This window comes from Hemiscyllium ocellatum, chromosome 11 (genome assembly GCF_020745735.1).
Source record: "Hemiscyllium ocellatum isolate sHemOce1 chromosome 11, sHemOce1.pat.X.cur, whole genome shotgun sequence".
Taxonomy (NCBI): Eukaryota; Metazoa; Chordata; class Chondrichthyes; order Orectolobiformes; family Hemiscylliidae; genus Hemiscyllium; species Hemiscyllium ocellatum.
This window is the reverse complement of record NC_083411.1, coordinates 10,090,980-10,108,581: the sequence shown is the minus strand read 5'-3', so window position 1 is coordinate 10,108,581 and position 17,602 is coordinate 10,090,980. Positions and strand designations below refer to the sequence as shown.

Below are 17,602 nucleotides of genomic sequence, written 5' to 3'. Positions count from 1 at the left end.
AGATGCTTGCCTTTTGAGGAGGTCAGTACCAAGGAATTGGTGCCTGCAAGTCTGGGAGGAAACATGACATTCAATAAAAGAGAGCTAGAGAGTTTGAACTGATTTTCGGACAATGTTTCTGAAGAGGAATAGAAGTTTGGTTGTTGATGCTACAGTATGAATATTTGAAAGCTAACCTACCTAATCAGCTATTGGAAGTTCAGTGAATAGAAACTGAATCATACGCATCATGGAACCTCAGAGTGAATTGATAAAGTGGCACTGATTGAAATCTTCAGAAAATTAACCAAGAAACAATCAAATTCTTATGGAATAATGTCTTGTGAAAATTGCTGAAATAATCTGTCCAGTTTTGTTATTTGCTTTATATGTAATTTATCCCTCAACTGTTGGTCAATCTTTTGTGAGAATGGGCTGAAAACAAAGATTATCATGTTTAAATCATACATACTAATAACACTAGTTTACTGTTTAATTCTACACTGCTAAACTTAGTGTGTTATTAATAAATTGGTTTTGTCTTTTTTTAAGATATAAACCCAGTGTCTAGAATTGACCATTCACAAAATCTGGGATTGTTTCTTCTAAAAGTCTGGTTAGGAACCACTGATCAAATTTTGAAGGTCTTTGAATGTTTTAATTCTACTACATTGTGAATACTGAAGCAGGGAGGCTGATTTGATTCAGCTGTCTATCTTTGTATTGCAACATTCTGCGGGAAGGGGTGATGAACAAGCTCTCTTGATGAGTGCTTAGGTTATACTGTGGATGAATATTAACAGTTTCTAAGCGAATGGGGCTGAAGAGAAATCCTTAACAGCTTTGATCTTAAGAGAAAAACTCCAGAAGGACAAAGCATCAAAGAGAAAGACAGCTTACAATGCTGGTATGGTGAGTTTAAGGAACACCAGTAATATGTGAACTGAGGTAGCAGTTTATTTAAGAGTATCTGGACCAGACATTAACTGAAGAAAACAGCACTGAGATAAAGCTTTATTGTGGAGACATGGGTGACTCTTCAGTTTGAGTGTCTACAAGGTGCTTAAATGGGTAAAAAGGATGAATGTGACATCTATAAGATCATTTTAAATATTTGTGAGAAGATTTGTTGCTCGGGTGCTCATTGTTGTGGTTCTGGGACGTTTTGTTGCAGATGTTTCGTCCCCTGTCTAGGTGACATCCTCAGTGTTTGAAAGCCTCCTGTGAAGCGCTTCTGTGATGTTTCCTCCTGCATTTATAGTGGTTTGTCTCTGCCGCTTCTGGTTGTCAGTTCCAGCTGTCCACTGCAGTGGCTGGTATATTGGGTCCAGGTCAATGTGTTTGTTGATGGAATCTGTGGATGAGTGCCAGATTCTATGGACTACCTAAAGTGCACAAACCAGACATCCCACTCAGACCCATCGTATCGCTACCAGGGGACAACAGAATGAGGACATGCCACAACCCAAAGGACTAGCCATGTTATCATACATCAAGAACATTTCTGAACTGACAGCCAGACTACTATAACCACTACGACTCATAACAGCACACAAACCAACAGCCACTCACCAGTACAACGGAACCGATACCCAGCATGAGCAAAACCAATGTAGTGTACAAAATCCCATGCTAGGACTGCACAAAACACTACATAGGACAAACAGGAAGTTAGCTAATGATCCACGTCCATGAACACCAACTAGCCACGAAACGACATGACCAGCTATCCTTAGAAGCCACACACGCAGATGACATGCAACAGGAGTTCGACTGGGACAACTTTACTATTATAGGACAAGCCAAACAGAGAACAGCCAGGGAACTGCTAGAGGCATGGCACTCATCCACAGATTCTATCAACAAACACATCAACACGGACCCAATATACCGGCCACTGCAGCAGACAGCTGGAACTGACAACCGGAAGCGGCAGAGACAAATCACTATAAATGCTGGAAGAAACATCACAGAAGCACTTCGTAGGAGCTCCCAAGACCTGAGGATGTCACCTAGACAGGGAACGAAACGTCTGCAACACAAATTCCCAGCTCGGCGAACAGAACCACATCATTTTAAATAGTTCTTATTTAGTATTGCCCAGTTTGCATTTTTCTTTTGTGAAAGGAACTAATGTTATTTTGATAAAAGTACATCGGCAGTCTCTTGTAAATATGTTCAATGACTGATGTCAAGAGTAAATAATAACTAAAGTAAGACTTTTATTCGATCAAGTCCGAATTCACATTGGCATCTGTCCTGTCCCATGGCTGGGATCATAACTGTTACCAATATGTAGTTCAGCAACATTGGTCTGATTATCGCTATCAACAAACTATTAGTTTCCAATAGTTAGTTTGCAAATCTTTCATAACTTTTAGGGCTTTGAGGGGCGAGAAAGGAGAATAGAGTGAAAACATGACTAATCACAGAAGGTACCTTCGTTTCCTACCTACCAGTATTTTACAGCAAGCTTTCATTAGGGACTTCCACTCCCTAATAAACATTAGATCGTTAGATATAAGAATATTTGAAAACAAAACTATTCCATCTAAACATACCTCCAGCTGCTTGCTGGCCTCTTCATTCCTCAACATCAGTGTCAACTTTGTACGGATGCTTCTGAAATGCATGTCACTCAACATGCTTGCTCGCTTTGCTGTCATTTCGTTGGTGGACTGGGGTTTTGTAAAGAAGCATGGTATCAGGATAAATTCAGTACAATGAAGCTCAAAACTGAAAGCATTGTGAAGGCAACAAGAAAGAAAATCTCACACATACCAAAACAACTAGTTGATTACTTTCTGAATCAAAGTACACACAATAAGCGCCAACAGCCTTTTTAAAATCCTTATGTGCAGATTCATTGGCACATCTAGAAATAATTGGAATACACAATTGGAAATAGTGAATAAGAGTTAAGGTTACAAAGCAGATTAAGGGTTAATTATTAAACACAGAGTCAAGATTTAATATGGTAGTCATTAAATTCTGAAATTATTTTTAAGATATTAAAATATTACTTACGCACGCCTCAGGTCATCTGGAACATCAAGCTTTACTTTGTGGAATGTGCTTTTTGTTGCAGGTTTATTAGGGTTAATAGGTCGTAGTCGTTCCACTGTGACTATTTCATTGAAAGTGGCATCACAGACGGCGTATTCTATAACATAAAACTGAATAATTTTTTTTCTTTTTAAAAAGCATTTCTTCAAATATGTGCTTTCTTTGACATAAATGCACGACAAACAGAATTAGTCAAAAGCGCAAAAGAAAACTGAACGAAAGTGCTGCACAAGTGGATGAAAAATCCTTTACAACTTAGTACTGATGACAACAACTAAGTGATGCTTGCAACAATTGCTGGGACTATATTTGCTATTTAACATGGACCTCACCAAGCCCTAGAAGGCTTAATAAAAAGTCATCAATAGCAATGTGGGTTACTTTACTCTCGAACATAATCGATTCTATTGTTACTCTTTTTACTTCTAAAGAAGCAATTTCCATTATTAATTTTAAACATAAACTTCGTAAATAAACCAATGAAAATTTCAAATCAGAAATGAGAATGTTTATGAAAATAAGCAAATTTCACCAACATGCCACAATTTAACAAATTTATAGAGTTATGATAGAGAGCAGATAGTAAGCCATTAACTTAATGCTCACTGAATGGTTACTGTTATGAGACACTAAGTATCTAGCATACACGCCCAACAATAGTTTACATTATCTAACTTGCACTGCATGAGACTAACTGTGGAAAAAATAAAAAAATTATGAAAATAGTTTCCTCATGTGAAGGTGTCACGAGTGTCAATTTTCAATTCCCCCACTCACCCACCATACTACTACAACTGTCAGCTTGCGGTTTTGTGATGGCAATATGATTTAATCCACAAGTCCAAACAAAATAACATGCAGGATTAAAGCCAAGTTTCAAAATATAAAGGAGCAGCAAGTAATATAATTTAAAACGTGTCATTATGTTTTACAAAAATGCATCTTTAGAATGAAAAGTGCCTCTAAGTATTTTCTACCATTTCAAATAGATATCGATTTTAAAATCAAGTGTAATTTGCACTTTAAAATATCAATGAAATCAATATTAAATTGAAACCTGAATACAAGCATAACAAATTTCTTACTTCACCCTTCATCATTCTAACTTTTGCCAGCCACCAGCCACAAGGTTCTTTTTCATTTGCTCGAGAATACACCTGAGAAAAGAAGTACAATTCCTAATTTAGAGAAGGCAACTTAAGAAACATTGAGTTAAAAAAAAGCATGGCCTTTTGACATTTAAAGTTTAGGTTATTATGACACATTTTGAAAGAAGAATCTGATAAAATGCCAGAAATAAGCCTAATGCAAATGGATTGGAGAGGGGGATGAGAGAGATTCTACACCTTTGGTAATGTTGTAAATGCAGTATAATATTATGACTAAGGACCTTTAGCTCCTTAAAATCATGGCTTATTTGTCACCTAGCTAGTTTATTAAAAAAAATGTGGATTCCAACAAAGGCATTCCCCAAATTAAACAAAGAAATCCTACAATGAGCACTTGTTCTCCTAATATTTGCCAATCTTTGCTTTCCCTCTATCTTACCAACCACTGGCACCAAACTTTTTATCATTTTGCGAGATTTCTTCCTTTCCCTTTTTTTTGTGCAAATCAATCAACTACCTTCGCTCTGGACATTAGATTAATCTTTAATCTTAGTTTTTATAAGGTAAAGGGTAACCCATGAAGGTAGGAAAAGCTGTCCAGGAACATGCACGTGAGAAAGTGGAAGAACTGGAGTGACAGACAGGTAAGCAGGGATGAATAGTGGATTGGGCATACAGCACATGCGAAAAAGAAGGCCAAGGAGAAGGTGTCTGGAAAATTAGGAAGTCTGGCATTCTAGAAGGATGAAAGATCAGCCAAACTTAAGGTATGGGGATTAGGTTTGGAAATGCACAAAGTGGGCAGAAAAGAAAATGGTTAAGACTGAGGTTAGAATTTGAGTACAAGTTGAGCGAGGGCTTCTGGTAATGTTCACTGCAACTGTTGAAAATCTTAGATTCTTCATCTCATCGTCTCTTTTTCCTCTGTCCCTCAATTGCCATCACAGACTCAAACTGACGGCTGGATGTCTAATGCTAAATCTTAAGGTTCAGTTTACAGGCACTACAAAGTCTCAGTTAATTCTCAGCAACCATGGAGGTCACTTGAAAGACACCCCAAGAAGTCTAGTTCATGTAGTTTACGCTAATCCAGTGATTAGACTGTTTTCAGGACACAAAAGAAAAAAGATGAGAAATTACACTGGTTCCTTTCTTTTCTTTGAACAAACCGAGGCCAAGTCCACACAAAACTGGGTATCATTCTTTAAGCAGGCAACAGTATTTAATTCGTTCAAGTGCTCTGCTTACTCAACCACATCAGAATGCTGTAGAATTTGCCTTTACTAAGAAACACCACCTGAATTGGCTACAGTGGATTAGAATACTTCTTCCAGCCCCAGGTGCAGAGAGGTCATCAATACAATGCACAAATGTTGTTACTGGATAATGCTGATATCCATAATTCCTCTTTTACTCTGTAGGACCTCCTGGAACTTCTTTACATACATATTTCTAGGACACAATAATTTAGGGATTACGTCATTTTCTCACTGCAAATAAATAACTTGTGGGTTGTCAGGCAGATGGGTACAATGAAGTGTAGTTAAGGTAATGAAAAAAACTCATACTATGAATTCAAATTCCACTACACTGTGCAACTGATTGAAAAGCACTTATTTTAAATAGGGAAAGTTTGCAAGAAAGCAGGGTAACTAAATGAATAGCTCTTGTAAAGGACTGACAAGGGCATAATTAGAAAATTTGTCTCCTTCTTTGCTATACGATTCTATGGCAATTTGTGAGTGACCACCAGAAAAATGCCCACATTAGCCACCATATTGTTTTAAGAAAAACAGCAGATTCACTCATGTCCTTCAAGAAAGAAATCCAGTTTTCCCATTTGCTATTCAATATCAGAAAAGAGGCATGCCATTCTACTGTGGAAAATATATCAAGATGGTAGCATTCCACAATCTTTTCAGCCTAATAAATGCAGTATTGTCTAAACACTGAAGAGAAAAAAATGCAAAGGGATGACAATTCACCTAAAAACTGACTCAATGACTTGTGTTCAGTCTGAATCAACTGGAAGGAAGAGCAACACATTTTTTCCATGGATGACAGCATAAGGCCATAAGACATAGGAATGGAAGTAAGGCCATTTAGCCCATTGAGTCCACTCTGCCTTTCAATCATGGCGGATGGACATTTCAACTCCACTTATCCGCACTTGCCATGTATCCCTTAATTCTTTGCGAGATTAAGAATTTAACAATCTCTGCCTTGATGACATTTAATGTCCTGACCTCCACTGCGTTCCATGGCAATGAATTCCACAGGCCCACCACTCTCTGGCTGAAGACCCCCTTTAATTCTAAGGTTTTGCCCAGGGGTTCTAGTATCCCCACCTGACAGAAACAAATTCCCAGCATCCACTCTTTCTCAGCTATGGCTTGTAAATTTTTATTAGATCTCCCCCAACCTTCTAAACTCTAATGAATACAATCCCATGATTCTCAGCCGTTTACCATATGTTAGGCCTACCATTCCAGGGATCATCAGTATGAACATCTGCTGGACATGCTCCAGTGCCAGTATGTCCTTCCTGAGGTGTGGGGTCTAAAACTGGACACAGTATTCCAAATGTGGCCTAACCAGAGCTTTATAAAATCTCAGTAGCACATCGCTGCTTTTATATTCCAACCCTCTTGAGATAAATAAATGTGGGAGGAAGGTATTAAAATCTGGTCGGCTTTATTAATGCCCAAATGGTATTGAGATCGAGGCAAAATTAAATCTACATTTAATAACTGAAGAAAATAATAGAGAAGGACGGACAGTATGCTTAAGTTAATTTTCATATTCCGATTTTCACATTCTCAGCCAAAGGAAAAACTATCTAATTAGTTAAGAGGAGATCCCAGTTTAAAGCTCACACTTCAGGATAATCATTCTAGAATGTCAATGCAGTCAGTGCAAAATGCACAATATAACATGGAACCATAGAAGTTTTAATAATGGTTTATAGTGCATCTACGAGTGGAGGCTCCTCAACTGGAAATATTTAAAGCAAGAAAAGAAAGGCAGACATGCTTTTCCATAACACCTTTGTGACTCTCAGGATTTCTCAAAGTGCTGTACAGCCAATGAAGCACTTTGATAGCGATTATTGCGGTGTAAAGCATTAACTGAAAAGAAAATAGAGTTAATTTAGTAGCATGAAACTTAAATTTAGTTCTAAAATGCCCATCATGCAGACTAAGCTTATAAATGGGATTGTCTCTCATTAATTATTCATATTTTGGCTCTAGGAGTGCAGATCAGATTTCTGAAAGTTAAGGTTTTGTCACACAATTGTAAAAAGACGGCTTTTCTGAAGATTCAAATTAAATAATACCCATGCTAAGTTTAAAATGTCAAACATTCAGATACATTAGGTTAACTTCATGGGTGGACCCTTCATTAACTTATAGGAACGTCAAGGTACTGTAACACAACACACTCATGGACATTCACATACCTCAACATCATCGCCTTCATTAATGTCTTTGTGATAGTCTGCTGGTGGTGGAAATCGAACATCATGGAAAGGAATCTGCCGCTCAGGCTGCCAACTGAAACCAGGATTTAAATGATCAGAAAATAAAATGATTCTAAGTAACAAGAGATATATGAAACTGGCTTGACGTTTGGATTTGTATTTTAGCTCGCAGATTTAAATTGTTCACGTTCTTGTTTGAAATAAATATTTCAAAAGCACAGGGCTTGCCAGCTTAGTGTTGCTCCTATAATATAGCGAGACCTGTCCTTTCCCATTAAAACGTGCTCGAATCAAAGCTCACCAATGAGAGGAAGTGGCACTAACTGCCTGGAGAAGGTGTTTCCCATATCTAATGCTGCATTGCATTAGTTCCTCTCTGCCAGAGTGTTCCTGACTCACTATTACACTTCCACCTCTGCCTCCCCTACAGCCATCTGTCTGTTGTCACCTTTCCTGGGCACAGACCCACCAACACAATGAGGATTGCCAAACTAGGACCTAGAACACTCCCCAGATAATGAAAGCATCTCTGGCACATTGCACTTAGCCCTGTGCATTCCTGTTCATAACTCCATGCAAAATTAGACTGCAAAATGGGAACAGAAGGGGTACCAACATCAAAAAAGAATTCAATAACTCAATGAAAAATGGTCTTACAAAGCCATTTGAGAGTCCATATTCTAACAAGCCAAGTTGAGAAACTGAATGCAGTGATTCATGTCAGGCCACAAATTAGCAGAGAGCTACCATAACGACTTTAAGAGAAGGATCCACTACCCCACCTGACTTTGTCTTGATGTCCCAGAATCACACAATATGGTGACTAATAATTAGGAATGAACAATACTTTGCATTGTTAGTGACCACCCACATCTCAAAGCCAAATATAAACCACTTCCAGCTTAGTGTTGCTCCTGTAATATAGCGAGTCCTGTCCTTTCCCATTAAAAACATGCTCGAATCAAAACTCACCAATGAGAGGAAGTGGCACTAACTGCCTGGAGATGCTTCCCATCCAGTGCCCTGGAATATAACCCATGCCCTACATTGAGACCATTTACTAGATCAGGATTGGATGTCCTACTTTTTCATTTGATGACACGAGAAATAACAGCAGTTTTATTAACTTTAAAAGTTGGCTAAATTCTTCACCTAATTGAAAAAAAAGTACTGCAGAAGAAAATACTGCTATCATTGTGAAATGACATGAGTCAGTGATTTAAATTTTCTCTAGAAAAACTACCAGTATTAAAAATAGTTGTAGCAAGTTATTGCCAGGAACATAAAACATCATAACCAGCTTAAAGAATCTCAAGTGATCGGAGGTCAGTCAGATCACCCCGAGAATCGATAGACAAATAAAGGAACCTGAATTTACATCGAAGCAAATTCATTGGTTAAAAAAAGGTTTTCACAAAACTCCCCAGTAGGGAAGAATTCCATTTGTACCAGATCAAAGTAGTATTAGAATTTCTGCAAATGGCTGCATCATTCAAAGATCAGGGCAGAACAAAATTGGCAAAACTTCTCAATGCTATCTGCTAAATGCTAGAAATGCAAGTATGCATGGATATTGGATAAAAATTAGGTTGGGCTTGGCTTGGATTCAAACACAGCTGATAAGCACTATAAACAAATTATTAAAGGATCCCTCTGTTAAAAGGAGGGGAAAAAAATCCTGGGGGAGAAAGCAAATTAAGTTTTATTCAGAAAATTAGTACTCGGAACAAAAAACAAAAATAAAGCAATCATGCGACTTACATTTTTACTCTCAATTAAAGGGTTACTTTCCTTCAAAAACTAACAAGATGCAGTAATGTTACAAAGGAAATACCATGCAAGACAAGGACTTACTTGTTCTCAAAAGCAACAGTTAAAGCCTCATCATGCACATCCTTCACAAATGCCTGTAAAGAATAAAAAAAACATAAAAAGTATGCGATAAAATAAATGCAGTTTGTGGATAACCATGACTGATACACACTTTAAATCATGTTTGTTGAGCAGGTTCCAACTCAGCATTTTATTGTGATGTGAAAGGCTCTTGCAAATGAATGCGACACTGATTATTTTAAAGAAAACCATGATGAAAATTTATACAGTAGCACAGATAGCAAGAATAAGGAAACCAAGAATAAAACCAGATACAGCATGCAGCATAGGCTTGGCATCAAGCCTTTTTTAACAAAGGTACACCCTGCCCAAGTAACACAGTAAAAACCTTCTCTCAAACTGCTGGGAACCAGTGCTTTCCCATAGACTCATCACATTCACAGAATCAAATTTATCAACCAAAATCTGAGACTTCTCACCTTTACTCGTCCACTGCTAGGTGATGACAGCAGAATGATACAAGAAAGAGAGACAGTGGTCCAATGGGTTCTCGTCACTGACAGAGGAACCAATGAATGCTCATAACATCAGGTTCCATATGGTTTGGATACCTCTTGCTGATTACCATCATATGCCCTCAGCTGATTAATTGGTATTTCTCAATATTGAACATTCCTTGGGAGGATTCATTCAAGATATGCTTGGTGGGGGAATTCTGACTAGATTCTGGTGGACAAAGCTGCTTGACTGGGCCTGTAGCAGATATTGAGAGGACTAACTAAACCTTAATCTCAAACTTTCACGGAGGTGTTGGTGTTGGACTGGGGTGGACAAAGTTAAAAATCATGTAATACCAGGTTATACTCCAATAGGTTCATTCGGAAGCACTAGCTTTTGGAGAGCTGTTCCTTCATCAGCTACCTGAGGAAGGAGCAGTGCTCCGAAAGCTAGTACTTCCAAATAAACCTATTGGAGTATAATCTGATGTTCTGCGATTTTTAACCATCTCTAAATACCCATGCGAAAGTGACGATAAGTTGCTATCTTGAATTGTGCAGCCCACCTGACGCATGGACATCTACAGAGAAAACATGCGGTGCTGGAAAATCACAGCCGATCAGGAAGCAGCCAAGGAGCAGGAGAGTCGATGTTTCGAGCATAAAAACTCTTCATCAGGAATCATGTACATCTACAGTTAGGGAATTTCTTGAATTTGATTCAATGACAATGAAGGAACAGTGATATACAACCAAAGCTTGAGTGCATGTGATTTAGAGTGGAAAACTTACAAACAATGGTGTTTATGTATATTTGCTCCCTTGTCACTTGAGGTGGTAGAGGGAAAAGATGAATTTTAAGACGGTGGACTGAGGGTCATAGAGATGTACAGCATGGAAACAGACCCTTCGGTCCAACCTGTCTATGCCGACCAGATATCCCAACCCAATCTAGTCCCACCTGCCAGCACCCGGCCCATATCCCTCCAAACCCTTCCTATTCATATACCCATCCAAATCCCTCTTAAATGTTGCAATTGTACCAGCCTCCACCACATCCTCTGGCAGCTCATACCATACACGTACCACTCTCTGCGTGAAAAAGTTGCCCCTTAGGTCTCCTTTATATCTTTCCCCTCTCACCCTAAACCTATGCCCTCCAGTTCTGGACTCCCCGACACCAGGGAAAAGACTTTGTCTACTTACCCTATCCATGCCCCTCATAATTTGGTAAACCTCTAGAAGGTCACCCCTTAGCCTCCGAAGCCCCAGGGAAAACAGCCCCAGCCTGTTCAGCCTCTCCCTACAGCTCAAATCCTCCAACCCTGGCAACATCCTTGTAAATCTTTTTTGAACCCTTTCAAGTTTCACAACATCTTTCCGATAGGAAGGAGACCAGAACTGCACACAATATTCCAACAGTGGCCTAACCAATGTCCTGTACAGCTGCAATATGACATCCCAACTCCAGGACTCAATACTCTGACCAATAAAGGAAAGCATACCAAATGCGTTCTTCACTATCCTATCTACCTGCGACTCCACTTTCAAGGAGTTATGAACCTGCACTCCAAGGTGTCTTTGTTCAGCAACACTCCCTAGGACCTTACCATTAAGTGTGTAAGTCCTGATAAAAAGTAAAGGACCCAGCAGCAATCCTTGTGGCACTCCACTGGTCACAGAGCTCCAGTCTGAAAAACAACCCTCCACCACCACACTGTCTTCTATTTTTGAGCCAGTTCTGAATCCAAATGGCTAGTTCTCCCTGTATTCAATGAGATCTAACCTTGCTAATCAATCTCCCGTGAGGAACCTTGTTGAAAGCCTTACTGAAGTCCATATAGATCACATCTACTCCTCTGCCCTCATCAATCTTCTTTGTTAGTTTTTCAAAAAAACGCAATCAAGTTTGTAAGACATGATTTCGCATGCACAGTCATGTAGACTATCCCTAATCAGCCCTTGCCTTTCCAAATACATGTACATCCTGTCCCTCAGGATTCTCTCCAACAACTTGCCCACCACTGAGGTCAGGCTCACCGGTCTATAGTCCCCTGATTTGTCTTTACCACCCTTCTTAAACAGTGGCACCACGTTTGCCAACCTCTAGTCTTCCGGCATCTCACCTGGGACTATCGATGATACAAATATCTCAGCAAGGGGCCCAGCAATCACTTCTCTAGCTTCCCACAGAGTTCTTGGGTACACCTGATCAGGTCCTGGGAATTTATCCACCTTTAACCATTTCAAGACATCCAGCACTTCCTCCCCTGTAATCTGGACATTTTGCAAGATGTCACCATCTATTTCCCTACAGTCTATATCTTCCATATCCTTTTCAACAGTAAATAAGAATAGATCAAGTTTTGCACCTTCTCTAGTAGTACATCCACATACTGAATCAGAAAATTGTCTCATTATGATGCTAATCAAACAGGCCGCTTCATCCTGGATGGCATGGAACTTTTCTGGTACTGTTGGAATGCATTTTATAGAATAATAGAATCCCTACAGAGTGAAAGCAGGTCATTTGGCCCACTGAGTCCACACCGACCCTCCAAAGAGCATCTCACTCAAACCTACACCGCCCCTTTCCCTTTCACCTTGCATTTCCCATGGCTAATCCACCAAAACTGCACATTTTTGGACTGGGAGGAAACCCACACAGACACAGGGACAATGTGCAAACTCTACAGTTGTCCATGGGTGGAACTGAACCTGGGTCCCCGGTGCTGTGAGACAACAGTACTAACCACTGAGTCACTGTACTGCTCAAGATTATTTCATGACACTCCTGACTTGTGACTTGCAGATGGTGATAAGTTTTGAGGAGTCGGAGAGTGTGTAACTTGCCTCAGAATTCCCAAATTCTTACATGCTTTTATAGCCACAGTTCTAAAATCAGTTTAATTTCTACTAAATGGTAACTCACCAAATGGTAATTTGAGGAAATTCACTGATGGTAATACCGATGAATGTCAAGACAAGATGATTAAATCATCTCATTTCCTAACACTTATGCAGGACTAGCATCATTTGACAGTGATCAATCCAAGTATGGATGTTGTCCAAGTCTTGTTGCATATGGACATGGACTGCTTCAGCAACTGAGGCGTCGTAAATGGTACTGAACCTCATGCAATTATCAGCAAACATCTTGTCTTCTGACTCTAAGATGAGAGGATGGCCTAGATGAAGCAGCTGAAGATTGCTGCTTTTTCCATTTAACCCCTGATCTCTTTATCAATCAGAACCTATCCAAATCTCACCGAAATACATTCAATGACTTGGGCTCCATAGTCCTCTGCAGCAAGGAGTTCCACAAATTAAAAGGTCTCTGGCTGAAGAAATTCCTCCTCATCTCAATATTAAAGGCTCCTCCCTTCACATTGAGGCTGTGCCCTCATGTTCTAGTCTCTACTAATAGTGGAGACATTTTCTCAATGTCCCGTTGGTTTCAATGATATCACTCCCATCCTTCTAAACTCCATCAAGTACAGATCCAGAGACCTCAAACGCTCCTCATATGACAAGCTTTTCTTCCTGGAGATCTCTCTTATGAACCTCCCCCAGACTCATTCCAATCCCAGCTCAACCTTTGACATGAGGCCCAAATCTGCTCATAAAATTCCAAATGAGGTCTGAGCCTTATACACCTTTCACTCTTGCCTCCTATCTCTTGCATTTCAGATATATAAAACAAACTCTTGCAATCTTCTATATTGCTAGCCACCTTGTTCTCACAGTTCATCTTCTCCCTCCTCTTTATTTTAAGTTACAATCTGGTTTTTAAAGGGTTCCCACTAATCTTCACTACATTGTTAAAGGAAAGGAAGAGGCAGACACTGTCTCGATTTCCCTTGTCAGCCATGGTTGCCTCGTTCTCCCCTTCGTACGTTTCTTCTTCCTTGGGATGAACTTCTACTGTGCCTGAATTACCCACAGAAACTCCTTCCACTGCGAGTCCCCTGTTTTCTCTGCGAGGCTCCCCTTCCAATCAACTCTAGCCAGCTCCTCCCTCATATCTTTGCAATTATATTCACTCAAGTATAATATCATTAGATCTGATTTGAGATTCTCCATTCAAATGGCAGAGTGAATTCCATTATATTACAGTTACTGCCCATCACCTCCCCTCCCCAAGGCATTCTGCAGCAATAAGTTCCATATAGTCCACAGCCCTCTGACTGAAGAAATTCCTCATGTCTATTCTAAAAGTCATCCCTTTACTCTGAAGTTGTTCCCTAGGGTCCTAGTCTCTCCTATTCTTCGAAACATCTTCTCCATCCAAGCCTCTCAGTATTCTGTAAGTTTTAATCCAATCTCCTCTTATTCTTCTAAACTCCAAGTACAAACACAGAATCCTCAACTGCTTCTCAAATGACAAGCTCTATTTCTTGGGATTATTCTTGCAAACCTCCTCGAGACCCTCTCAAAAGCCACCACATCCTTCCTTAGATACAAAGCCCAGAACTGCTCATAATATTCCAAATGCAGTGTGACCGAGAGCCTTATACAGGGGAACCTCGATTATCTGAAGGACACGGGGGGGGGGGGGGGGGGGGGAGTATTTTGTTCAGTTAATTGAATTCTGGATAATTGAATGCCGGATAACATAGTTTACACAAGTATCGGGACCTTGCAATCTTGCCAGACAATCTGATATTTGAATAATTAAATGCCGGATAATCGAGGTTCCTCTGTATACCCGCAACCGTACACTGCTAAACCTGTATTCTAGCTCTCTTGAATTGAATGCTAACAGTACATTTGCCTTCATAACCGCCAACTGAACCTGCGCGTTAACCTTAAGAGAATCGTTAACCTTAAGAGAATCGTGAACGAGGGCTCCCATGTCCCTTTGAGATTTCCAAAGCGTATTCCCATACAGAAAATAGTCTATGCCTCTATTCCTCTGACCAAAGCACATAATCTCATCTTTCCCACACTGTATTTTACCTGCCACTTCTGTGATCACTTTCTTAGCCTGTCCAAGTACTTCTACAGTCTCCAGCTTCCTCAACATAATGTGCCCCTCCACTTGTCTTTGTGTTATCTGCAAACTTAGCAAGAATTCCCTCAGTTTCTTCGCCCAGATTATTAATGCATAACATGAACAGTTATAGTCCCAACGCTGACCCCTGCAGAACTCCCTAGTGAACAGCTGTCATCCTGAAAAACAGCTCTTTATCCATACTCTCTACTTTCTGCCAGTCAGCCAATCCTCTATCCATATCAGTACCTTGCCCCAACATCTTGGGCTCTTATCCTATTTAGTAGTCACCTTTTACTGCACCTTGTCAAAAAGCCTTCTGGAAACCCAAACAGATCACGTCCACTGCGGAGAGGCAATGGTCTAGTAGTATTATCTGTCAATTATTAATCCAGAAATGTTCTGGGGACCCAGAGTCATGGATTGAAATCAACAATAAAATCTGTAATTAAGAATCTACTGATGACCATAAAACTATTGCCATCCTTATCTGGTCTGCTTTATATGCAACTCCAGACCAAAGCATTGTGGTTGATTCTCAACTACCCTCTGAAATGGTCTTAATTAGACAAAAAAAATCCACAGATTCTTGAATCCAAAGTAGATAAGCAAGAGGCTAGAAGAACACAGCAAGCCAGACAGCATCAGGAGGTGGGAAAGTCAACATTTCAGGTATAACCCTTCAGGAATGGAGGTGGGGGTGGAGGAAGCTGCAGATAAAGGGGAGATATTTGGGTGAGGAGAGGGGTGGAATGGTGTGGTAGTGATAGGCACGACTTGGTTGGTCGATGGGAGGAATGAATCCGGTTGGAAGCTGGAAAGAAGGTTGGTAGGTGCAATGGAAGGGAGGAGGTTGGTCTAGAAAGGAAGTCAGAGGATGGGTAGGAAGGTTATTTGAAATTGGAGAACTCAATGTTGAGTCCTCTAGGCTGTATGCTGCCCAGGCAGAAGAGAAGGTGTTGTTTCTCCAACATGCGGTCTGATTCATTGTGGCAATGAAGGAGGTCGAGGATGGCCATGTTGGAGAGGGAGTGGGAAGGGAAATTGAAATGGAAGTTCAGGCTGGTCCTTATGGGCCTGGCTGAGATGCTCAGTGAAATTATCCCTTAGTTTAAGAAATAAAACACTTCGGGAGCGCCAGATACAGCAAACTAGGTTGGAGGAGATGCAGGAGATGAAATGGACTAGCAAGCTACTCAGCTGTATCAATTGCTACCGAATGTCAAAGAAATGAAATCAGATGGACCTAGCTACCAGTAACAGGCAGCCCATTGATTATAGCGATTCAAGAAGGCAGGACAGCACTACTTCAAGGGCAACTTGTGATGGGCAATAAATGCTGGCCAGCCAGCAACACCCTGTGAGTAAATAAATTTTAAAAACATGCTCTCTGTCTAATTTGTTCATTACCTCAACTAACGAACAGACTTATCAGGCATGACCACCCCTTGATGAAAGCATGTTCCAATGAATTTGAACCCATTCCTCCCACACCAATCTTAGATTCACAAGTTCACTTCTTCAAACTTGTTGCTCATGGCTCGGATAGTAATCAGAGGTTTATCACCTTTTTGGTTCTGCTTTCTAATTTAGTCCCTAGCTGCTCGAATTCTTTCCTCTTTCTACCTATATTGTTGGTCCCTAGTGGACCACAACAACTGGATGTGAATAACCAATTCTGATTAACTTCATTTTTGCTTGGTTAAGTGATGTCAAAATTTGATGTAAAGAACTCTAACCATCCCGCTTGAGTTCAATTCTTTTGTCATGCTTGGACCAAGAATACAATGAGATCAGGACGTGAGTGGCCATATAGGGTCTCAAATAGAGTGCCAGAGAGCAGACTATTACCAAACAAAAACCACTTGATAGCACTGTCGACGACATTTTCAGTCAGCTTGTTGATAACTGAGAGGAGGCTGATGGGGCAGTAATTGACTTAATTGGATTTGTTCCAGTTTATATGGAGAGGAAATACCAGGGCAATTTTTTTCATTGTACGGTAAATGTTAGTTTTACAGCTGTGCTCAATTGGCTCAGCAACAGTGGTTGCTCATTCGGGAGCACAAGTTATCAGCACCACTGATGGAATGCTGTCAGGGCTTAAAATGACTTTGTTGTATCAAGCACTTCAGCTGTTTCTTGGTCTCACCTGAAATGAATCAAACTGGCCAAAGACCTGCTTCTGCTGGGAACCTGGAGCCAAAATAGATCATCCACTTGACACTTCTAATTGAAAAGGCTTCAGCTTATTTTTTATATTGGTCTATTAGGCTCACCCATCAGCAAGAATGAGGCTGCTAATTCGGCCTATTTATGAACATATTAATTAGGAACGGGAGATGGCTAATTGCCCCTCATATCTCCTCTATATTCCTACTAAACCTGATAATCTTTCACCTCCTTGCTTATCAAGAATCTATCTACCTCTATCTTTAAAAATTCCAAAGACTCTGCTTCCTTCATCCTTTAAAGAAGAGTTCCAAAGACTCGCAACCCTCTGAGAAGAAAATCTCAGCTCTGCTTTAAATAGACATCCTTATTTTCAAACAGTGACCCTTGGTTCCAGATTCTCCACAATAGTAAATATCCATTTGGTAAATTTGCCTCAGAATCTTGCATATTTCAATCAAGCTGCCTTCTG

At 40.1% G+C, this 17,602-nt stretch overlaps 1 protein-coding gene across 2 annotated transcripts in view; it reads right to left on the bottom strand.

Moving 5' to 3' along the window:
• fmr1 (fragile X messenger ribonucleoprotein 1) overlaps positions 1-17,602 on the bottom strand; it is a 69,699-nt gene that overhangs the window by 40,885 nt on the left and 11,212 nt on the right. For both annotated transcript variants that reach the window (XM_060832400.1, XM_060832401.1), the window contains exons 2-7: positions 9,490-9,542; positions 7,615-7,708; positions 4,131-4,202; positions 3,007-3,155; positions 2,761-2,854; positions 2,541-2,657 (exon numbers count right to left, since the gene is read on the bottom strand). In XM_060832400.1, coding sequence (XP_060688383.1) covers positions 2,541-2,657; positions 2,761-2,854; positions 3,007-3,155; positions 4,131-4,202; positions 7,615-7,708; positions 9,490-9,542 — 579 coding nt within the window. The remainder of the gene's footprint in view (positions 1-2,540; positions 2,658-2,760; positions 2,855-3,006; positions 3,156-4,130; positions 4,203-7,614; positions 7,709-9,489; positions 9,543-17,602) is intronic.